The following is a 24,534-nucleotide window of genomic DNA, read 5'->3' on the forward strand; positions in this document are numbered from 1 at the left end:
GAGGTGATGACCCCCGCAGTGACGGAGAAGTATCAGCTGTGGTGGTGACGATGCATCACGGCCACACCCTCACTCTCAGTGTGCAGCAGCAGCAGCAGCAGGAGCAGGAGCAGCAGCATCATGATGATGATGATGATGATGATGCGGGTCGCCCTGCTAGTTTTGGCTCATGCATCTGTCTGCAGTGGCATCCTCCCTGAGATAGTGAACTCGGGGATCAGTCACATCTTGGCGGATAATTCCGCCCTGGGACAAAATGAGCTGGACCGTATGTTTGTGGAAGTGGAGCAGCTTCCAGGGGATCCGCAGCTAAAGCCTGAGGATGCGTTTCACCAAGTAGGCAGCCAGTTGCACCTCTCAGTCAGCATCTAGCTTTCTATGACATAGCAGTATTTCACTGCTCATGCTGAAACTCGCTGCCTTTGGATTATGTTTTTTTTCTTTCTTTTTGCTGGTATTATGAGCATCTTTGAAAAACACGTCCATCTCTGGACAGATGTAGGCTATAAGGTTAGAAAGATGATGAGTCTGTGATAGGAGCTAGAATGTAGTGAGTGATATTTACTGCCTGCTTTTACCTGAAATGTATCTGTGATTATCTTTCCAGAAGAACGAGAGTGTTGGCCCTCATCCCAATGACCTTCCATCAAGTCATCACAATGAAACTGCTTCTGATAAAGTTACTTACAGTGAATCTGTCGACACCTCAGTAAACCAGGTATGCTTATAAATAGACCTAGTAAACAAAACAGTGTTTGTTTCCAACTTTGATCAGAAACTTTGAACATGTCCCACCTTTACACAGGAGGAGACAAACAACATTACGACAACAGAGCAGTCCAGCAACCTGGGAAACAATATTGATGATGTAAGTTTGATCTGTTTACCTAAAATTTTAATTATGTAAAGTCTTCCACAAAAAAAAAAAAAAACATGCAAATTGAACTCTTGTATATTTTATGACCTTTTCATAACACAACATTTTCACGATTGCACAATGTCTGGCAGCAGCATCCCAGCTGCTGACTTGGCATAATGTCTGCAGATGAATGAACAGTTGCTGTATGATTTTCAGGGAGCATTAATAACTGTATTCACATTTATTACTTGCAAATTGCTATGTGTACAATTTAAGCACAAACAAAATGCTGATAAGTAGTTGAGTTGTCTGCTTAAAAGTTTTTTTTAATCAAAATGATGACTGTAAAGAAAGTAATGCTTTACGCTTTTGCTGCTTGTAAGGGACTTTTCGGATTAAATCTTTCGATGGAAGCACGACACAGATTTATAATTATTCTCAAGAAAGTTGTATCAAATCTTTATTCATTGAGCAACTTATTGATTTGAACTATTTTATTTGGCTTACAGGGTTAAATTTCAAGTATACAGCAGTAAAATATTGACACTAATATAACCTACCATGAGGCGCCAGATAGCTGTGTTTATATAGTGACTCAAACATGGAGGCCAAAGTACTCCCAAGCAGGCGGCTCTGTTTTGAGTTTTGACCTTGGCGGCACTTTCCCACTCTATCCTCTCTACAGTACAGAACGCATTCTCTATGGAGCTCATTCTTGTTCCTGACGTCTGGATGTCATTCTTCTTTCTTTTCTTTAGGGATGCATCATTGATGAGGACTGTGGGAAGGGAAGGTATTGCCCTTCTGACATAAAGAACTCCAAGTGTCTGCTTTGCAAAGCAGTTGATGTGGTAAATGACCCTTCTGTTGCTTTCAAAACACAACACATACGCACGCACACACTCACAGGCAGCTGGGGTTTCATTTTGACTGCATTGCAGTGTGTCCACAAGTGTAATTGGAGTGTGTGTGAGCTTCACGTAAAAAGGTCAGCACATGTCAAAGTCGAGCTCTTCTTCTTTCCTCTGCAAAGGATGTCTGCAACAAAAATAATATGAATAAAAAGAGTTTCTCTGGTGAGACTCTTTGGTTATATTTCAGACTCACTAAGTGTTGGTGTGTGTGAGAGTAAAAAAACAATGCAAAGCTAAAAGGATAATAATTCTTATGTGCATTACTGAAACATTTTGATGGAAATAACCAGAAAACTTTTTGCCATATGGCAGTGCCACTTAATTAACGGATGGATAGAAATAGGAACGTGCGTCACTACAATCAGGGAGAGTTGAACCACTGATCTCATTCACCCACCCCCCTGTTCTTCTTTAAGCCCTGTACTAAGGATCAAGAGTGCTGCGGCGAGCAGCTGTGTCTGTGGGGTCAGTGCAGTCAAAATGCAACCAAGGGAGAGGCTGGCAGCACCTGTAATCACCAGGACGACTGCAACCCAGACCTCTGCTGTGCTTTTCACAAAGGTACAGCACTGCTCACAGCACAGTATACACTGCTCTGTTTTTCTACACTTCCTCAAAGGAAAATGTGTTTTCATTGGGATTTCAGCCTTACTCTTCCCCATCTGCTCTGCAAAACCCATTGAGCGCGAGCGCTGCTTCGGTGCCTCCAACCACCTGATGGCGCTGTTGTCCTGGGATGTCCCGGATGAAGGGCCCAGGAAACACTGCCCCTGTGCAGGAGAGCTCCACTGCCAGCACCTAGGGTATGTTTACTTTAATATATCACAGTATATTTTAAATCTAAAACTTGACAAGTGAATAATTCCATTTCAATAAATGATATTCAAGTTTTCCATGCATGTTTTGTTTTTTTTATATACAGGCGAGGGTCCATGTGCCTTAAAGGAGAGGACTCGAGTGAAGAGGACCTGACTGACACGCTGTATTCAGAGATAGACTACATCATCTGACACAGCTTACATTCTCTAAAAATGACTTTGTTTCCAAATAGACCTGAGTATTCCCTTACTCCAGAGCTTTGTTGCAAAGACTTCAGCACTTTGTGTTTGCTAGCCTAATCCAAATTGGAGAACATATACAGCATGATAAAGGACGCAAATATATTTATTTGATATGCTTTAATTGAGACCTAAGATTTACCAAACTAAAAGGTCTCTGGTATGGAAGCCCTAAACAGACATGCTTCCATCCACAGTAATGAGGTAAGTTAAACCTACATCTGTGCTTGTTTTGTGCTTTTTGCAACTCTAGGGATATGAGATAAATAATTCAAGATCTCGAGAAAACAATTGGAAATGACTCATAACAATGGGAAAACAGAGTGAATAAGATACATGGACGCATGTCTAATTAATGCTTCTGTATTCTCAACGTAAATATAGAAGTTTAAAAAAGAAAAAAAACAGGATATACTGCATTGGAAATTAATATGAAATGCCTGTTTCTGTATTTTACAGTATATTGCTACTTTAACCCTCATCTAATGCTAATCATAGCCATGTTTGAATAAGGTAGAAGAGGTCTGATTAGGCTACTTGAGTGATAATCAGCTGTGTGGACGAAGCACGGCCAAGAAGATTCTGATTGACAACTGAACCACTCCTGTCACTCAATCTAAAAATATTATATTATCACATAACACTAATAGTTCTTGTAAAATCAAACAGATTGAATCTTTTCTTTCATAACTTAACTAACCAGCTCCATCCACAAGCTTGAAGCCATTATGGTGAAATGTTTTCAGATATTTAGTTATCAATGGTTCTGTTGTCAACACCGAGATCTCCAACTCATGTTGCACACTATGTGGGTCATAAACTTTTAAAGCATGCCATTTCTCCCCAACACATCACGCTGCTTGTGCTGCACAGTAAGTGCTTTGGGTTTTCTATGTACAGCAATCAGTTGCAGTGCAAAGCTAACACAAGCAACCCCTGGTGTGTTTGTGATCATAGCAGTGTACTTTAGTTGGATGTTAAATAACATTAAATAACAGCACTGTTCTGCAGAACTTTGCAAGTTCCAACATGCAGCTCGGACATTTCTAGCTTTTAGAAAATTAAAGTTGTGTTCAAACACCAAGCCTCAGTGATTATGTCTTGTGGGTTGAATTAAGCCATTTCATTTTACAATGGAAAAAAAAAACTGCAGTTATGAAAAAAAAGCATTTTAATTAATTTCTAAAATCATTTTAAACTATTTTCACACAGGATTTAAATCTCAAAGAAATAGACATCGATGACGGAAAAAAAAAAAAAAAAAGATTTTCTTCAGATATTGGCATTTCTACAGTGAACAGCTGGTGGCAGCATCAGGAGCCCAGAGAGGGCGGGATGCTGAGCGTCAGTCCTCCTCAGACCAGCAGCACGGGCACACTGAGGAAGTCCAGTAGACTTTCCCCCCCCACCTGCCCTCTGGAGCCAGTCTATAGAGCAGCAGCAGGTAGAAGCGCCAAAAACAAACCTCGCAATCTCTCTAAAACTCAGAGAGATCCCTCCCATCAGTACACCACCACACACACAATACATGGGTGACGGTAGAGATATACAAACCAGGTCACATGGTGAAAGAAGAAAAATAGAAATCCACTTTCTAAATTTAAGGTTAACACAGACAACGGGTGTTTATGAGACCTAACTGAATGATTAAGTCTGGAAAAAATGATTTACAAAAAAACAAAACATGGTGATCTGTAACATAGTCTACTTGGTTTTGTTTTATTGTACTTGGTGTTAAAGGACCAAGTGTCTATGTCTCACCTTATTTAGTGGAAGGGATGTAGCCGAGGTAAAGCTCCTAAAAAGCACAAAGCATTGAGGGGAAAAAAGAACAACACATCTCCAGCATTAAAGGAGCATTAGCCATGTCAAATTAACACATTTATTGTTGCTTTTGTTGATTCGAGAAATCTTGAGAGAGGAATTCACATCTCGACTGGTCAAAGTCAGTGAGAGAGTGAGGTTTGGCCCCAAGAGAAGAGGCGAGACTGAAAAGAGGCTGGATGAGTCGTTTTTTCAGTTGTATATGCTGTTGGTTTTCAAATATTTAAAAGGAAGGTGAACGAACGTCAGAAGATTTTTTTTTTTTTTCTATTAACTCTATGCTCAGAAAGGTTTGAGCACCACAGACTTATAAGATGGTTAGGGATGAATCAGAATCGACAGTATTTCTGAAACAGGAGGAGAAACACAAAGTGACAGGACGAAGTGAAATACATAGATGGAAAAGGAGACAGGAGACTTAAATAGCCAGGATGGACGCCTTCCAGTCCAGTTCACAGTCCTTGCATCTCTGCATCCATCTCTGGAGCTTTTACGTTCAATTGATTAGTCTATACAGTATTTGATTCTCTTTCTGTATTGGATAGCTTTCGTACTTCCCTTTAAACTTTACAGTACAATACACTATAGTGCACAATAGGATTTCTGAGCCCTTCCTGTGGCTCTGAGTGGAGGGTGAGAGCCTGTTAGCCTCACAGCGCTGCTTGATGTTCAAGTATCTATCAGGCCTGATACTCCGACTGAGTCATGTAAGCCTATTTTGTTTTGCTGCAGTAGCCACCATTCCCAAAGACCGGGGCCAGGGCTTATTGCCTCAGTCCTGCCCCGAGTCCTTGGCAGGGCCTCCGTCCAAGTAGATCTTAAGTGCCTTCTCCTTGCGGGGCGAGTAGCTGACACGGTGTCCAGTTTTGAGCAGACGGCTGCTCTCCTTCTTCATCAGCTCATTACGCTCGTCTTCCGAGAGCTCCATAGGCTCCTCTGTGCTGTCCCTGCACAGACAAACAACAGGAGTGTTCATCTCAAGTCACAAATAATTCAGATGGAATCCCCTAAGAGGCTGTGATGCAGTTCAGTGAGGTAACATCGCTTTCTATCATTTTCAAAAATACATCGATAATAATTAATATTGTTAATACTGTTAAGCATGCCACCATTAAGGATATCAAAAAATAGGTAAAAAATGAAAGGCCAATGCTACATGTACTGCATAGGTGTCTCATAATCTGTCCCAGCACAGAGACAGTCGCAGTTTCAAAACACATTATCATTAACACAACATCATACTTGAATTACAATCAGCATTTCAAAATTGTTAGTGCATTTCTATGACACACAAAAAATGACTGAAGCTGCTTATGCAACTGTAATTTGAGACTTGACTTTTTCTACTTTATTTTCCTTTTTAACTTGCTTTAACGCTTACATTTTTACATGTTTAAAAATGACATGTCATGTTTCGGATGAACTGAGTTTGTAACTCAAACATGTTTCACAAACTTTCACAGAAATCATGTTAATGGAGATTATTTACAGAAAAATAACTTTACTAATGAATTCTCATAATCCCAAAAAATGTTTCCTAAACCTATTATAACCGATTATAACCAACATGTTTGGACCAAAGTCCAGTCCATCTGTCATGCCACTGGACTGTAATAGTTTAAACGTACCTGTAGAAGACCACAGCTCCATCGTCACAGATGTACAGAGGCCACACGTTCAGAGTGGACACCTTAGGGTTCCAGTCCAAATCTTGATGGATCTCCAGCACAGAAATATCACAAGGAAATGTTCCTCTACCCTGTTCAGAGCAGAGCAGATGGATTTCACAACAGGGATGTGATTGGCATCAGACAAACAAGAGCAGGAACACCTGATTCACAGTCAAAGACAGACCACTTGAACAATGGGAGACATAAGGGATGAACAAGCTAATCTGTGTGAGGTGCTGCTTCTCACATACCTTTGCAAACTCCAGCTGTTCGAGAGGAATATTGCTGATTTCACAAAGCTGTGAACAGAATGAAGAAAATAAGTCAAAAAAAGGCCTTTTTCGGCAAAGTGAACAGTATTAAGACCATTATTCCACAAATAAAGCCAATCATTTTATTTTTATTAGAAGTAATTTTTACTTACACAATTGTATTAACATAACTTTATATAGTTCTGTTCATTATGTATTGATATTACTTTGAGGTTTATATTTCCTGAATTTAGATGATTAGATTTGTGTATGTTTTGAATGGCTGAATAAATTGGGTTACAGACATACCTTGTCCTTGAGTTCTTCTACACTGCTGCTCTCCAGAATGACTTCCTGGAAGGGTCCCAGCTTCATTGTAGACGGGCTCCATCTCCGAGTCAGAACAGCCAGCTGTGACATGGACTTCATCTTCTCTGGTTCTAAAAAAATTAATCATGGCAGACAACAATTCAAGTTCTGACTGTTTTTTTTAATTACATCTAAAATACTTCACCTGGAAAAATAGACATGTCCCTTGAAACAAGACGACTATATTTTGAAAAAACACTGAAAAGAATGAATTACATTACACAAAACAAAACAATGGAATAATAGGCCTATTTGAGTTTACAACACAATTGGCAGCAGGAGAGAGGCATAGCAAGGGATACAACTTCAACTAAGAATTCAAAAGACATACACTTAACAAAACTCCTAAAAAAAGTTTTTGGGGTGAGCTGCATATATGAATGCAAACAGACACATTTTTCACAGCACTTTTCCAACCACCTAGTAAAAAAAAACATACTGCAAGTTGCAGTGAGGCAATGTGAGAAGGCAGCAGACAATATTCAGTAAAACTCCTCGAGAAGAGGGGTAGTGATGCTTAAATCCTGCGACCAATGCAAGTCCATAGACTGTATGCACACGCCCAGTGTGGTCTCGGTGCACATAATGTATCTGCTTCATTATGTTTTCTGTTTGACAGTATGCTCTTTTCCAGTTTTTTGTTAATATCTTGATTGTGTTTAATTACAGGTAGCATAATTATAAAGGCAAAAAATCTCAGCCAGGGACAGTCTCCCCCTGTGAGGAAAATGTGTGAACAGCCCACTCAGGAGGAATGCAAGGACAGTCCACCTGAAATCCTCTAGGAATTTTCATGAGTGCATACTGTATGTGAGTGAATACTGTATGTGAAAACAGTATGCACTGACACAACTATTCTAATGTGTCAGAAATCATATGAAGAGTGTTACCATTAAGAACTTCCAAGAAAACCTCCCAGTTCGAAGAGATGCTGATGTCTTCTTCATAGACATGATAGTCCAGAAACACTGTGCCTGGGTTCTTCCATGTCTTTTTCCTGAGACGAACCCTGAACACACACACACACACACACACACACACACTAAGGTGAACACCTACACTTACAAATGTTCTCTTTGCAAAAGTTACAAGAAAGAAAGTCATACCTGTCAATGCTGAGGTCGAGCTTACAGTGCTCTTTTAACTGAGGGAGCAGCTCCTCTTTAGACTGCCTCACTGTCATTCCCTTGGCAAACACCGTGTCCACAAGGAACTTGCAGGGCTGAGGAAGAGGGAAATGGATAAATGATCCATTCGTCTGATTACACAGTCAGTTGAAATATTCTGAGCCTCATAACTGAAAAGTACTTTAGCGCTTACCTCTGCTTCATTCACTAAAAGTTGATAGACTTTTACTCTGTATTCACCCTTTTTCAGTGCTCTGCCTAGTCGAATGGTTATCTATGGAAAGAAATAAAAGGTCTCAGTTAAGAATCATTGTCAGTGTTGGATCATTGTAACAGAAACTTAATGTAAAATCATCGGTAGAATTGATCCTGACCTTGTTGTCGTCAGAGAACGATGAGAGGGTTTCGTTTAATCGTACACTCTCAAACTCCTGGTTGTTGGCATACACTCGAAACACCTTGAACTGGGTGGAGGCGACTCCCACATAGGGCTCCAGGTTCTGTTTAAATGCTGCCAATGTTATTCTCTTGTCCACGTGAAGCACTAAACCTGAAGCAGAAACCAAGAAACAACAATCAAACACACAATGAATATGTTATTCATTCACCTGCACAGGTCTAAATGAAATGTGAACTACTTTTCTTAATTAAGGATAATCACAGCTCATTACAGTGTCATGAATACAACTTTTTCATACTTTTTTGTGTGTCCGTAGAAGAGTCATCCTGAGAACAAGGCTCTGCCCTGAAGTAGAGGTACTGAGCCTCTGCCTTGCTCTTCCCATTGTCGTCATACTCGCTGTCTGTCCCTGAGTCTTCCTCAGCAGTGTCCCAGGTCTCCTTTTTGCCCTCATGGGCTTTTGAGCGTCGGCTACTAGTGATGCTGTGAGAGTCCAACCCGTTGGCTAGCTGAATGGGCCCGTTGTCTGCATTACAAAGAGTGTCGCTACTGTGGCTGGAGCTCAGGATGTCGCTGTCTACTGAGCTGGTGCTGCGGTCATTGTTCACCTCAGAATCCGAGCGCTCCTCACATGCAAATTGATTTTCAGGGTCGGAGGAGGCACCGCTGCTGCCCCCTGCCACAGCCTTGATCCGGTTCTCTAACTCTCTGTTGTCTGCAGCCACACAGAGTGAAGAGTTTGAGTCAGCCTCCTGTGTCAGGGACTCAATATGTTCAAAGTCACTGGCGTCAGAGCTTTTCTGGCTGTCACTAGTGCTGGAGCCCTGCTGCTGCTGCTGCTGCTGCTGCTGCTGCTGCTGCTGCTGCAGAGACAGATTCTTTAACTTCTCCGTGCTCTCCTCCAGGATAGCCTCCACTGACTTCCTGTTGCCTTTTGACCCCTCAAAGGGCTCCTCGGAGTCAACGCCTACTTTTTGGCAAGGAGTTCTGTTGGCCATAGTACCTGGAGACTGCTCAGGCAGTAAAACCAAGAGTCTTATTGTGTTCCCGTGACGATCCAAAAGTTTCCACAAGAGTGAGTCAGTGAAAGCAACCTGATGATCTGGCGACTCAGAGCTTTCCACAAAGACCTGATAAATCACAACACCGGTTAAATTCATACTTTACAGTTAATATTTTCTGCCTTGAACAACACAAATTAAACACTTGAAGCAAAAAAAGTCAGGAATAAAAGAAAACGTTCGTACTTTGTTACTCCTGAAGAACCCCTCAGCTTTCAGTGTCTTGTTTGGAACACATAGGGGTCGAAGGTCATTATAGCAGCGCTCCAGGACCACACGCATGGTCTCTGCAGAAAGCCCTGTAGCCTAAAATCAAACACATTCACACACATTGAAAAAATGAACTTCGCGCACAGTCTCACTGGTAAAGCACAAAAATGTTTAACACAATTTTCTGAGTTAATGCTAAAATATATAAATAGTCAGGAAAACAAATGATGATAAAGTGAAATAACTGAGAAGATAAATTTAAGAAACCTGTGCAATAAGCTGTTTGAATTCAGTGATGGTCTGGTTCAAGTACGCCCGAACACTGATCGGAGAGGCGATGCTCTCAGTCGTCAGATCAACAACATGAACCTTCACCATCACCTCTGAGGGGAAAAATAAAATCAGAAACACACGCACAGGCATAAAGATGTGATGGGATTTTGCATTGTACTCTGCATCATTATATGTGTACAGTTGATTCAGTAGTCGACATGGCAGCAGGTCACTGACCTCCTGGTTTGTAAGGCTGGAACACTTGTTCTGGTCTGCGGGTCTCAAGCAGCAAGTCAAACATATAAGACGACTTGACCCCTCCCAGCAGCAGGCCCATTGGTGTGTCTTCTTCGCCTTCGTAGGAGCGCTCCAGGTACTCGTGGAACTCGTCGTACTTTACCAAGCGGCAGCAGTCCAGAGAGACCACTCCCTCCAGGTCCATCAGCTAAGATGCACAACAAACAAACGAGGAGTAAACACAAATTCTGTCTTGATAAAGATACATTGGTGGTCTCAAGTGACATGCGGTTAAGACCCTCCAGCATTCAAGAATCTAAAGTCTGCCACTGCCACATGTTGCTATGGTAGGCTAGCTGCTTTGATAATAAATCAAAAGTAAGAGACAAACAGTTAACAAACCTTGTAGGCCATCTCTGTTGCTTCTTTGAGCGTTTTGTCCTTGTGTACCTCCAGCTTGCTCTCCATCATCATCTTCACAGGATGCATGCAGAACAGCTTAATCTGAAGATCAAAAGAAAATTATAAATAGAGGTAAAAACAACAAAAGATGAAATGCATCAACTGATCCTATTTCAGGAATACAACAATACACCTTCAGCTGATTTACCTTGCAAGTGTTGCGCTCGATCTCCCTCTGACGCTTTTCCTGCTCTTCAGACTCTTTCTCCTTCTGAACCAAACTCTTTATGTGCTCGGGGAAGTCTTCCACAGCTAAATACTCTGCGGACAAGACAGTCAAAGTACTCCATACTGATTCTATAAAAATGATTACCGACAGCTACCCAACTGATAGACACAATAATGAAAGTATTTAATTTATATAAACATGTCAACAACCCTGCTACGCCAAAGGAGTGCTATGGTTTGGGAAACAAGAGCTCAAGCTTTTGGCTCGTACGGTATGAAGGTTTGGAAAAAGATCACTATAATTGACATTGAAGTGCAATGATTTCTTACTTGTATTCCTTGAGGGATCTTTCAATCTATAAATCAGCATGTATGCATTTGTAGAGCTGTTGGGAGGGGAAAAAAAGCATGTTTTGTTATGAATTTTCAAACATCCTTTATTAATTAATTTTTCCCATTTGTCATGATGCTTCTGATGTCTTGTGTGAAGCAGCGACAATTACCTTGTTGCTGAAATGTGGCATATAAATAAACTTGATGATTGCAGTCTTCCCTAAACCAATGTACGAATAGAATACATTTCATTCCACTTAGGAAACAGATGAGACACAGCACTGACCTTGCAAATGCACTGGAGTAATAGCCTCTGCTCCCTGAGGATCCCCCATATGTCTTCCTGATATCATCATGGGTGATCTGTCCAAAAGAAATGCATGGATATATATATACTGATAATGAAACAACAATGTTGATGTTAAGCATAGTGTTAAAATGATGCAGATATGTTTGTTAGATGAAGAGTGGTACTGATACAGTCTGACATTTACATATTGTAGGAAGAGGTGTCTCAAGGCCGTATGCTGACCTTGCTAACATGCTGATCGTTGAAACTGTACCACTGGCCATCACTGAAAGACTTGATGCAGGCGTAATAGTGGCCACCTGCAGCACTCCCAGAATGGACCATGACAGAGAACAGTTCAAAGGTCGGCAAACTCTGAAAATAGAAGGGAAACAAATTGTTCTGTTAAATTAAAAGCAAAGATAAATCTCTATCATGATGATATTTCATGTTTATTCTGACAACATGGAGGTTTATTTAATGACACCTCATTTGCGATTGATAATAATATAAGCTTAAAGATCCTACATTTGAAGAGTGAGAGTAACATCCAAAATAATATTCTGTATCAGAACCACCATGACCCACACAGTGTTGGTTGGGTTATCATCTGGAAAGTTCAGCTCACATTATGAATGACAAAAGGACATCCCAAGTAACAAGTAGAGGGAAGTAAAGGCATCCCTTTTCTGCTCAGTCTGTAACAACATTCCCAGTGAACTCCCCTTCCACATCAATATTAGAACTGAGATTCTCATTTACAACCAGTGTACACCGACGTAAAAATGGACGATGGTAAAAATGAAAAGCTATTCTGGCAACATGTGATATCAGCTGTTACTAATTAACATTCATTTGGTGGGTAACTTGATAACAGGCCAAAATAAAACTTGGCTGCCTTTTGATACAGCTGTGTGGTTACTCTGCCAAAGACTTTGACTATTAGTCTAGACCACAAGTGCAGAAAAACATGTTTGGATCAAAGGCTTATGGTGCCGAATTGAGAAGGTTACATGCTACATTTAAATTTATAAGACTCATATTTAATGAACTTTTTTGTAATATAACTAGCGAATAGACTATTAGTAGCAGATATCTCATATTTAACGAATCTAATCAAAATATCCCAGGGCATATGCACTCATTCACATAGTTAACAAACCATGCAGGGGTGCAACAATCAAACATTTAAACAAAGTTTGGGAGCTGAAATGATCACCTTTGGCTTCAGCACCCTCTCTGTGCTGCCGGTGCTGTCCAAACAGATGCCCTCGTCCACACAATCATCTGTGGAGAAATCGTTGCTCATCTGGTCACTGTGGCAACTGCCTTCATTCTCTGCTCCACTGTCAGTGCTGCTCTCTGTTTGAGGTGACTTCTAGGAAGGTGAGCATTACAAAACAAATTAAAGGGGTACAAATTGGCCACATAGTATTCAAAAACAAAAACTTTACGCAGCCTTTAAGAGCTTCCTCTTATTGATAACAATTAAAAAGCACTATAAGATGCTGCCATATCTTCTCTCACCTCATCTTCCACATCGATGAATGGACTCATGTCCAGCTCTTCTGGGAAAGTCATGCGGTCATTCAGCTTGATGCGGTGCATAGTGGTATAATCAAAGTCAAAGCGCTTCAGCTGGAGTGTCAGCAGGTAGGGAAAGTGCAGAAATCTCAAACCCTGGGAAGAAAAGTATTGATCAAAGACTCAGACGGGCTCATTGTGGGACACTTCATTGTACATGTCATGTTTTCAGTGTGCTCACCTTTCGTGCATCGCATTTCTTCTTGCATCGTTCACAGAAGTACTGGTTGGGCCCGTCCAAAGTTTCTGGTTGGATAAATGCTTGCAAAGCCTCTTCCTATAGCAGAACACAAAATTTTCATGATTAAAAAAAAACTAAAGTATCACTGACTGATTAAAATGAGCAGCAAGCATTAAATTCAAGGTAACCACGATGTAGTCTTGAGACCAAAATAAGTGTTAAGTGTTTAAAGGAAAAGCATAGAGAAACAAACCACACTGCCGTAGGCCTGACTAGCTCCGAAGGGTCTGATCACAAGAGGGATGTCCAGGTAGGTATCAATCCTCCAGCTCTCATAACCACACTCCAGACAACGGACATAATCCTTCAGCTTCCCCTGGTACAGCTGGTTGATCAGGTCGGCCTTAAGATGTGAGGACATGGCAGTCAGGCCTTTCAAATGTTTCACTTGTAACAATGCAGTTTGTTTAACAAATGTCATTCTACCTGCTGTTATTAAAGTAGGCATAAATGTGTCATTTAATGCTGTATGAACACCTGTAAATAGTCTAGTCTTTGGCACATGTAGGCTTTTAAAGCGTATGACATTAAGTATTTTTCCATTTAGAAAATTGCCTTGTTTGTTTGACATTCTTTAATGATAGTAGTCTGAAACTTTGCCTAATGCGAAGAAAATTTAACAAAATATATATGCAGAAGGAAAGGGCATTCTGACAGCGAGGTAAAGGGGTGAAAACATTCTCAAAATAATTTACACTCACACCAATAATTGTTTATTTAGGTTGCATTTAAGTGGATAAGAATCATTGTGCTTTCCTTATGTGCTGGATCTCTGGTTGACTACTCTAAATAGAATAGAATAAATGTTTTTTGTCCACCAGAGTTTGACATTTTTCTTCGGCCCTCCAGATATATAAAACAGATTGGGGTCATGCTAACCATCATCTACATGCTCTAAAGATTTTAGACTTAGGATGTGACATATAGCTCATACAACATTCAAAATAAATCCACCTATCCTTTTAAGGCGATCTCCCCATGTAGTGTGTTAGACTGTGAAAGCAGATGTATGTTGTCATCACAGCTCTAAGTAACTGGAGCTTGAACTGGACAGAAGTGGGATATATTTATCCCATAGATCTCCTTATTTTTAATTTCTAATTTCACTGCCAACCTTAATATGGCAGACTTAAAACAAACACATTACAGTCAGACCATATTTCTAAATGGGGCTAAATCACATGCATTTATTGTGTGCTACCCAGATGCCCATGTGAACAGACCACATGGCTGTACACATTCACACTGGATTAAGTGCTTGAGGTGAAGAACTCACTCCTGAGAAAAGAAACAGCTAACTCTGGGGATCACTAGCCCTTTTCACTATCATACACAAGGCCTTTTGTTAATATCCAATAATGGATCTATTGGACAGATACTGAAGACTAAAATAAACTTCTACTTCTCTCCTACCTGCTCTGTCTGCTTCCACTTTTGCTCCAGGGCATCAAACATGACTCTGCACAGCTCCTGAACGTCATGCTGCTGCCAAGCTAAAAACACAGGCACAAAAAGTTAAAGCGAGTGTTCAAATACTGAGGCGAAAAGCTCGTCTTTTTGCGAATATGCAGAAAAGCCATGAGAGTGTTGTCACAGGGGAGTACAAAAGCTTACCCTCACTGCTGTCCCAGCCAAAACTGCGTGTCACATCAGTGGTCTCAATAGCCCGTTTCTTACTGGTCTGCAGGAGAACAAACAGCCTTTGCAGCTGGTATGGGATACTGTTGACGGGATCCTCCTCAGACTCCTCAAACGCCCAGCTGAAGTTTGACAAGAAAATGATGAAATATTTTTGACATTTTAACTCTTAAAAGAGTAAAACTTCACCAAGACTTTTACTTGCATGTCTCCTTACTTGTAGAGTGCATTTCTGAACTCCGGGGTCATGTAGAGGGTTTGTAGCAGACTATTCAAATAGCAGGTCATAGCTTGGTTGACCAAGCCCACATAACCTACAGTGGGGGCAAGACACAAGAGGTAAGAGGTTTGTAAAAAAAAAAAAAAAGTTGTGTTATATGTTCAACATCACACAGAACTTTACCTGTCTCAGATTTGTTGAGGATGGACGAGTAGGAGTAAGCAGGACTGCTGTAGTCACCACTGCAGCCTGCTGTGCTGTCTCTTGGTAAAGGCCCTATAAACCGCTCCTGGGAACTGTCATCCAGTCCACTGCTGTCTGCTGTCGCAGACTCATCCTGCACCTGGTAAAGTACAAGATTACATAATGCCTTTAGATCCATAAACCAAATTCAGTCTTACTGAAGTAACATAAACTGAACTCTGATACAGTTTAAGATTTTATGATTTTGTTTACATCACTTACCGAGGCAATCTGTGGCTGCTCTCCATCTTTGTCAGTTAGCTGGAGGAAATTCTTTTTACCACCAGGCTCGAATGCAGAATCTGAGAGAGACATCTCACCACTGTGGTCCAGTGGTGCCTTGAGGGGAAGACAGAGTAGAAGAAAAAAATCACATGAACAGACGCATGAAAACAACAATCCTTGGAGGCAGAAAAGAGCAGTTACAAAACACTGAATAGAAGTTGCTTTCTGCAGCCTACAAGAGAGACAAACTCACAAGAAGACTTAAAATTCCCACAGAAGTCATTTCCAGCAAATTATCCGTACTGACGTATAAAAGGAAAGTAATTTAAAGCCAACATGGGAAAATAAGACTTTCTGTCTTTCTTTCTCCACGACGGGCTGAGGATAGACAGGCAAAGTGCTGCAGTGGAAACATACAGTAGCTTAATCCACTGACCTACTCAGTGAGATAACAACGGACACAGCACCTGGGCTTTGGCCTGGGTCAGCAGCAGGATTAGCCTGTGCTCATTTAAGAAAAGGGAGTAGTATGTACACAAACATTGACAAACACAGTACAAACTTGTAGTCTACCCTGAATGAGCAAATTAAGGAAGCAACGATTATATAGTCCTTTGGGCACAATATGAGAACACCTTATCAACATCCTGTCTTCATTCTTTGTTTCCCTTTGGCAGAGAACACTGCTGGCTCAGTCTGACTTTTAAACACCCCTTCAACACTAATGACTAACTGAGGTTATGATACACTTAAAACGCTCTTTATACATCAGCTGTAGCTGTAGCTTCCGTGTCCTAACAATTACTCATTACCACATCTTTAAACAGAGGCTGGGAACTTTTCTCCTGAAATACTCTGCTAGAACTTTACAACACTGAAAACATTCACTTAACACTGCACAAGTTAACTTTGGGTCAATTAGGGGCAGCTGTGTTGCTGGTGTTGAACACCAGACATCTTTGTTAACCTTGTGGAGAAACCCAGCATCTTCATTATATTACAGAAAAAACGTAAGCCATATGAATCTCTGGACTCAGAAAACATTGTACTGTGTAGTCATGTCCAGGTTATTGAAGAATGAGATATGTCGGATAATTTTTGTGTATTGCTTGGCTATTGACAAGGACATAAAATCCTGCTATTCAAGACGTGGTCTTCGGAAACATGCCAAACAACAACTGTATATACTGATAACCAATTGCACTCGTACTTCTGGGTTTCTATGAACTTTTTGTTAACTATTTTGGTGTTTCTCTCCACTTGCTTTCAGAGCTGTTCTGCCCTCACAATCTGTGCACAACTGCTGTGACATATTCGAGACATCTACTCCAAATGTGTCTTTCATATCAGCGTACGTTGGCTGTAATGTATGCAGTTAAACACTGTGTGAAGTGCTAAAGAGGTAGAACGCAACACCATTTCTATTAATAGTAATCAATCAGAAAACAACCAAGTTCCTGAAGTGTCCATATCTCAATTCTTGTACCTCAAGTGGCCAGTCATGCTGTAAACAATGACCAGTTCACTCAAAATGAAGTCTTGACTCTCAAAGTCTTTAAAGCTCATCTGAATAACTGCTGGTGAAAGCAGAAGCCTTGAAGAACTGTCGGTTTCTCCTAAGGGCTACATCATCAAAACAACTGCCGATGGGTTCGGATATTGACACAGCATTCACGTGTTTACCTTCTACAGTTAAACACAAGGGACTCATACATCGTCTTTTCTTCTGTCTGTGTCAAGATCTTGCTTTGTGGTTGCTAAGTGTCCACAGGTTAGTTTAGCAGCAAGTCTCTACATATTGTGTTGGTTAGGCGGAGTACACAGGTTTAGGGCTCCCTTTTTTGTCATCAATGATCTCTCCTGCAGTGCTGAATGCAGCAAAGTCTACTAGTTTTGAGCAAGATGTTGGTACAAACTCTCCTACTGCAGTCCCTCGTGAATGACTCTTGGCTGACAGAGCTGTCAGGAACCAGGAAGGAAAGAAATTCCTTTTATGCATTTTTGAGTGTTAATTCTTGGACAGATTTAGGTTCAGAGTTTTTACACTCTTTGCACCAATAACAGACGCCTGTTAATGCTGGGAGTAAGCGTTATAGCAGAATGCAAAACCACGACAATCAGCTTAAAATCCCCAAATCGCTAGAGCTGAGGTGTACGTCTTTACAACCAGAAACCCCTTTCACATTGCACAGTCATTCAATCTAATCTTAATACAACAACTATAACAATCGCTGATCCCTAAATATTTGTGAACCTACACAAACTCAGACTATCTGAGCTTGTATTTCAAATATGGAGCTCTCTTTGACAAGTTGGGTTTAAGTCAACCATCTTTTTATTTCAACACTTAAGTCAAGTTTGAGGATAAAGGATCCTACTGATAGAAAACTCGACATTTTCAACACACTGAAGCTAATAAACGAAGCTCTTAAATCATGTGAAAACCCTGATGTGCAGAAAGTTATGTAGGTTGGTGTTGGCAAAAACAAAGGTGACTGTGCCAATGAATTAATTATCTCACCATGTCTTGTGTATTCCCCCAGGCAAGTTCAAAGGTGCCATTCACATATCCCGCTTTCTTGGCAACATCTTCATAGAGTTTGGAGAGCTTGGTGGAGGCAGGCAGGTTGAGGGTGAGCCTCTCATTGACTGTCTTTGCACTGGTGATGTCCTGAATTATACAGAGCATTCGGGGCTCCTCTGCCGCATTTTGAATCTGCAAATTGAAAAAAAAGGGAAAGCTATTAGCATAATGAGCTAGCTGTATTTACTGGACTTGTTAATGAAAACCATGAGCTGGTGAAAATCAAAGTGTTGTGCAACAACTGTCAATATCAGACACACACGAGACAAAAAGCATCATATGACATGCCTTAGTGCGGTTAATTATACAAACTAAGTGTTACAAGTTCAGTTACATTGCTGATTAAGAAACACTTGGATATTAAACTGTAATTTGCTTTAAGTACGGACTGAAGTGTGTCAGGGCATAAATAAGGAACTATTGAAATTGGAGGGGAATTTTTGTTCACATTAGCTATCTTGTTTAATTCTTAATTCAAAGCATTTCTGATTGAACAAAATGCTTCATTTTAAATCAATAAATCAATCAAACTTTATTTGTATAGCACTTTTCACACAGCAAATGTATCCCAAAGTGCTTTACATCAACATTTAATCAAACAGCAACAACATGACTCCCTCCCCCACCCCTATCCCACAATCCAAAAACTAAGGTAACAATAACTAGATAAGAACAGGTACTGAGGAAATGCTATCGTTTATTCTACATGAGGAAACACAGGAGGTTAAAAATGTAATAAAGCTAGATGAAATGAGATTCAGTTAAAAGCTTTATTTTACTGTAACTAGTGGTGTAAATAGTTTCTTAGACAAGCAGGAATTTCAAGGCACAGCAAGTGCTTATTAACAAAGCGTACAACCACTATGACAAGGTTTCTTCCTTAGCCTCATGACTTGTTTTACTTACAAATTGTTTGCTGTTTAAATGACTTAAATACAGCATGAACCACTGAGTAAATAGTAGGCTAGAGGCAAATACACAACTCCAATATTCTATGTATGGTACCCATATTGAGAAATTTGAAGAAAGAAAATGGAGCAGCTGGTTACATAGTACCATGGGTTTCATAAACTGTCTGAAAGTATTGAACACTATCAGCCACTTAATTTGGGAACTAATAACATACTGTAATATTTATATGAAAATGTAAAATGAACATACAACCGTATAAAACTGTGATTTGAGAAGTTTGATTATTTTTCATACAGACCTGTTGATCCCTGAGAAACCTGGATAATGAAAATATATATCCTTGGTACAAGGTTCTGGTATTTCACTGTGTCTGTTTATATTTCAGTTAATATTCAACTTCTAGGACACAGTTCCTGATGTGTCATAAAGGGGATCAGTATTTCATTGCATCTGATGTCCCTTAAGTTGGCCTGACTTCATGTGCAGTAACAGCAGCGACAAGGTGCTTCTTCATGCATCTGTTTAACAGCATGCATTCATACGAAAGCTCCCACACAACACACCAGGCATAGCTACCTGAGTAATCTTCTTCATCTCATCAAAAATACTCTGTCTGCAACTCCAAAAGACTCCCTAATAATATACAGAGGTGGTTAGGGGTAGCTTTAAACAAACACAACAACTCAAATAAATGGTAAAACATGCCTGTGTAATAAGCATAAGAAAACCACCTAAAGGCAATATATAGTTAAGTCTACATCTACCAACACGGTTCAGCTGGCAGATAACTGCAGTAACAAGTTATTCCTGTTTTTGGAACCACTGTGAGGTTTGTGACCCTCACAAAATGTGACTGATGGGTCCTTTATAGAAGCTGCAGCTGACAACACACAAGTGTATTATGAGATTAAAGGTTATTTTTACCGTAGAGGTGTTGACATTAACACAGGTAATTCAAGAACAGGTGGTGTTTCTATATAGCTTTAAATGATTCCTTTTGCCACAAATATATTATCAGACACTTGTGTTGTTAAATGTCAGAGTCCATCAATGAACACCTATCAATACGATGAAATGTCTAACAAGCACACACAGACAACAAGACAGAATATAGATGTGGTAATGAAATCAAAAACAAAAGATAATCTGATCCAAAGACAATGTATTATACATTTTATCAGACTTTACTACATCTAAAATGAATTTCTGACAAGTTGCAACCAGTGGCAGCTAACTTTATAGGGATACTACTTTAGAGTAGCTCAAAAGACAGATGAGTGGATGACAATGAGTAAGTGATTGTCACCAGAAGAAACATGTACAGCTAGATATCTTAGGTGCTTTTTTTTTTTTTTAAATTGGCTCAACAAAATAAATAAGCTTCCTCAAATTGCTGAGAATATCCGGAAATATTGGCGGTCTGACAGTACAAGTGCAATAGTTGGGAATACCTCAGAAAATGTTTTAAGCACAGCTGTAGGAGGACAATTTTAGTTTCCACATGAGAGATAGTTAAACAAAAAAAAAAAGAAGAAAAGTCAAAAATGAAGCAAGTGGAACTCAAAAAGGTAAAGAGGCTTTTCAGCAAAAAACAAAGCATTTGAAAAGAGCTGCAAGAAACTCAAGTGATGGGAACAAAACCCATCTTAAAACCAGTAGTTAGCACTAACATATACTAACGTTTATATAAATGACAAATAAATTACTAAAAATGTTTTGCACATACAGTATGGTAGGACTGGGCAATTAATCTTGTTTCAGTTTCAATTACCGTTTTGTTCTCCCATGATCATGTGAACAAGAAACACAAGATTAAACCGAAGTGCTGAATGCTGTGTTGCACTCATTTTGTTCATAGTTTTTTGTCATGTGTATTAAACATTTCAAAGTGTTCGTTGTTGTATTTTGGCCACAAAAATACATTACCACTTAATTTTTAAATAGTTATTTTATTTTTTAAGTTTATTTTTAAATATCTTATTTTCATTAATTGCTTAAGTGTTCAAAATCTTAAAGTGTTACCAGTTTTTTATGTTTAACGAATGCACGTGATGGAGATGTTGTAAAATCAATGATGAGTAATCTTGTTAAATAACAGACACGGTCTCAATGTCGATCAAAATAATCGTGATTTTGATTTTTCACATAATCGACCAGCCCTAAAGTATGGTGCCATTTAGATAAGTTGTTGTTACCATGGATCTACACAGGATAATCATCTCAAACAAACAGCCATTGAGTAGGCACTGGTTTTTAATGTGAGGGTGGTCATGTCACCGATATTTACCTAACAAATGTTTCATTAAAAGACGTCTAAGAAACTCTAGTATCCCAGAACATCATATCAGCATTACCAACACCATCCAATTTCATCACCATAATCATCTTAAATACATTACCCTGCCTTCAGTTAAGCTCCTAAACATCAGTCAAAATGTGAAACCATTAATTCCAGGACAGTAGGACACAGAACTAAAACACTGGATGTGGTATTCTTCTAGCTGTTGTGTTTCCTCTCGACCAATACATTTATTTACCATGAGTAGGACACGCTGTGTATGCAAATAGTCAGCAGGACCTATTTCCTCATCACAAGTCCAGTTCCTCATGAAATCAATAATGTAATGTAGATAAAGGTCACATTACTCAAAAGGAAATATTTCGATTAAATGATGTGCAGAGGTGTATCAACATATCCAAATCAGTGTGTTACGTCCTATGCTTATTGTGTGACTGCAGCTGACGTCAATGTAACCAAAGGGGCTATAAACCCCCCCAATAAAAACAGATAACTTAAAGCTACCCCATTAATAAAAGACAGCATGCCAGAAAAATCAGCTGGTGACCAAATTGGCATCGACAGACACTGGAGCTGATATGATGTCAAAAAAAATTTGGGAATAACATGACAACTTATAGACATTTTAGATGATTGGAAACGTAGCCTATAGCTCAACCCGAGACAAACACGACTGTACATGATCACAGACAGTTGAATAACAAAAGGGATTTAAACAAAAAAACAAAAAAAACACACCTGCATGTTTCACGTTAGCTGGTCACACAGGCTAACATTAGCTTCAGCTCACGTTTACAGAGAAGTTCAAAACAATGTACAAAAACACGACCAGGAGACACGGCAGCGTCATTAAACTGACAGATGTGAACGTAGCTACCACTCTGTCTGACTGATGTGGAGCTACTGGCATCAAAAGCAAGTTATAAAAAAACATCTTTACTAAAAGCTTCAGCTGGTTCCTTTATAAACCTGACTTACAGATGCTAAGCACATTAGCCACCTGAACCTACAACATTATTACATCTGTAAGTCAGACAACTAACTAAAACATGTCAAACAGGTGAACCACTCGGGCTTGTTTGCTAACCAGAAACAATCTTTCGAAAGCTTTGATTCTATATTGATAATCACACTAGGAGCAAGTTTCCCGACATAAATCGACTTTGTGTGACACGCAGTTCAGCTAGCCGCTACATGCTACACGCTAACGTTATATCATTAGTTAGCCGTGTCACGATAAGGGCCGTCGTCGAGAGTTTAAGCTTCTTAAAACGATACATCGGGATCGTGAAACTCACTCAAGTGGTGCACAAGTTGTGTCATTGCTATTGATTGTTTTATTTGTCCTGCAAAGCCCCAGAAGGGTTGAATGTGTGCGATGGATTGATGACAGCCTCACCTCTTTGGGGACGAACTGGTTCTCCTCGCTCGGCACCATTTCCATTTGTGCGACAGTTTTAAGCGTCTTTACGGGAAGAGGGACGTCAGCGGCACAACTTCGCAGCGTTTAACGCAAACATGGCTTTGCGTGTCCTGTTTGTTGGAAGTTTCGGACGCTTTGGATGACAAAATTTAAAAAGAAAAAAAAAAACTTGCCCCCAAAAACTTGTAAGGCTTATCAAAAAAAAAAAAAAAAAGTGGACGCGACACTCTCTGGTTGTTTTTCAGCTTTAAATGGAGAAAGATGGCCGGTGTTTTCACTTCGCGAGACTTCACCTCTCTCGGGCAGCTTTGGCGTCATATTCCATCCAGACAACAGGCGTGCGTGATGTGTACGTACGGACGGACAGGATGACGTCAGTGCGTGGCTACGTTATTTTTATTTTTTTTAAAAGGACAGTGTTGTCAAAAAAACAAGCAAAAACATCACGTTACCATGAATAATTAATAATAATTAATAATAATAATTTTAACATTTTTTATTTCTTATTTTAATATTTGGTTTTATTGTTTGTATATTTCTGATATTAGGCATCTACAGGCTTGCTCCAACAATATTTCGTTGTACTTGTACAGTGACAATAAACATATCTTATCTTAATTAGTTTATGTGACACATTGACGATGGTCATATCTGTGTCAGCATGGAGATGGTTTCAATTTATCTGTTTTCGACTTGATTCCTAAGATTTATTTTGATGTGATGAAGAGTGCCCAAAATTGTGTTCAAACTCCCTGTGAACCAGCTGCAGCTCCTACACACAGTGTAGGAGCTGCAGCTGGTTCACAGCATAGCCCGTATAAAGGGATATATTTACAGTCTATGGTTCACAGGGACAGAGATATGGCTACTGTTATGTGTTGGCTATTGTCACCAAAAAGTGGGCGTCACTGTTAAAGGGAAGTGAAGTAAATCTCCTGCACAAGTTATTGCTTTGGCCATGCATTTGTATCCCTGTGTTACAAGGAAACACGTGTATAGTGATACATTCCTTTTTAGGCCAAACTACTCACTGTGCTGTATTGGACATTTAAGGGATAGAGATTCACTGTGTGCTAAAAAGGTAACGGGGATAGTCTTCATTGATTAAATGGGAAAAACACAATATCAGAGCATGTCATTTCTTCAGTAAAAAAATGTTCCTCAGAGAAGATTTTCTATATGAATACCAGTCACCACACTCATGCTGTAAACATATTCACCTTGTAACAAGTATGAAAAAAGGGTAGACAGAGTAAAAAGTCAGGTTCAAGTCCTATGTTTGCTGTCTATGCTGGATTTAATAAACAGTAGATATAAAACTACAACCTGTGCCCCTTACAGACACTATCTATCTCTATCCAAATTAAATTATAAACTTTTTCTATGGGCTTTGTAGTTTAGTTTCAAACAGAGGCTACTGAAAACTATTAACAAAAATCTAACAGTGAGACGTAACAAGCATAGGTTTTTATTTATTTATAAAGCCTTAATATGCAAAATGCCACCAAATATTACTTCCTTATAAGACAGGTTTCTAAAATCACTTCTCAACATGTTCCAGTAATTGGCTGATGCTTGAAGTCTCACAGGCAAACACTTCATTTGGAAAAAAAGATTAAACACTTTTGCAACAAACTTCTACCTGTGGGTCAATTTAAAA

General features: G+C 39.7%; 2 protein-coding genes across 6 annotated transcripts; one reads left to right on the forward strand and one right to left on the reverse strand.

Annotated features, from left to right (window-relative positions):
• Window positions 1–65: 65 nt before the first annotated feature.
• Window positions 66–3,915, forward strand: dkk3a (dickkopf WNT signaling pathway inhibitor 3a). 2 transcript variants are annotated; one of them, XM_020625779.3, is made up of 7 exons: window positions 66–336; window positions 608–718; window positions 806–868; window positions 1,618–1,710; window positions 2,190–2,334; window positions 2,420–2,576; window positions 2,696–3,915. In XM_020625779.3, exons 1-7 carry the CDS (start codon window positions 121–123, stop codon window positions 2,781–2,783), a joined length of 873 nt encoding a protein of 290 aa, XP_020481435.2. In that variant the 5' UTR covers window positions 66–120; the 3' UTR covers window positions 2,784–3,915. The 2 variants fall into 2 exon arrangements, with proteins under 2 accessions (XP_020481435.2, XP_065809028.1); XM_065952956.1 differs by lacking the exon at window positions 66–336 and adding an exon at window positions 365–510.
• Window positions 3,916–4,699: 784 nt separating this feature from the next.
• Window positions 4,700–23,152, reverse strand: usp47 (ubiquitin specific peptidase 47). Of its 4 annotated transcripts, none has more exons than XM_065952954.1 (29): window positions 22,851–23,152; window positions 19,729–19,785; window positions 18,178–18,372; window positions 15,654–15,770; window positions 15,372–15,531; window positions 15,186–15,282; window positions 14,945–15,090; window positions 14,744–14,823; window positions 13,524–13,673; window positions 13,271–13,366; window positions 13,033–13,185; window positions 12,725–12,880; window positions 11,749–11,880; window positions 11,503–11,579; window positions 11,214–11,269; window positions 10,864–10,976; window positions 10,656–10,757; window positions 10,254–10,461; window positions 10,011–10,126; window positions 9,720–9,839; window positions 8,771–9,602; window positions 8,447–8,622; window positions 8,266–8,346; window positions 8,052–8,167; window positions 7,836–7,954; window positions 6,886–7,016; window positions 6,577–6,624; window positions 6,284–6,414; window positions 4,700–5,602 (listed from the first exon to the last, which is right to left on the reverse strand). In XM_065952954.1, exons 1-29 carry the CDS (start codon window positions 22,893–22,895, stop codon window positions 5,428–5,430), a joined length of 4,185 nt encoding a protein of 1,394 aa, XP_065809026.1. In that variant the 5' UTR covers window positions 22,896–23,152; the 3' UTR covers window positions 4,700–5,427. The 4 variants fall into 4 exon arrangements, with proteins under 4 accessions (XP_065809026.1, XP_065809025.1, XP_065809027.1 ...); XM_065952953.1 differs by having other exon boundaries at window positions 12,725–12,883; window positions 22,851–23,151; XM_065952955.1 differs by lacking the exon at window positions 19,729–19,785 and having other exon boundaries at window positions 22,851–23,151.
• Window positions 23,153–24,534: the final 1,382 nt, after the last annotated feature.

Source organism: Labrus bergylta, chromosome 3, assembly GCF_963930695.1.
Source record: "Labrus bergylta chromosome 3, fLabBer1.1, whole genome shotgun sequence".
In the NCBI taxonomy this organism is placed as follows: Eukaryota; Metazoa; Chordata; class Actinopteri; order Labriformes; family Labridae; genus Labrus; species Labrus bergylta.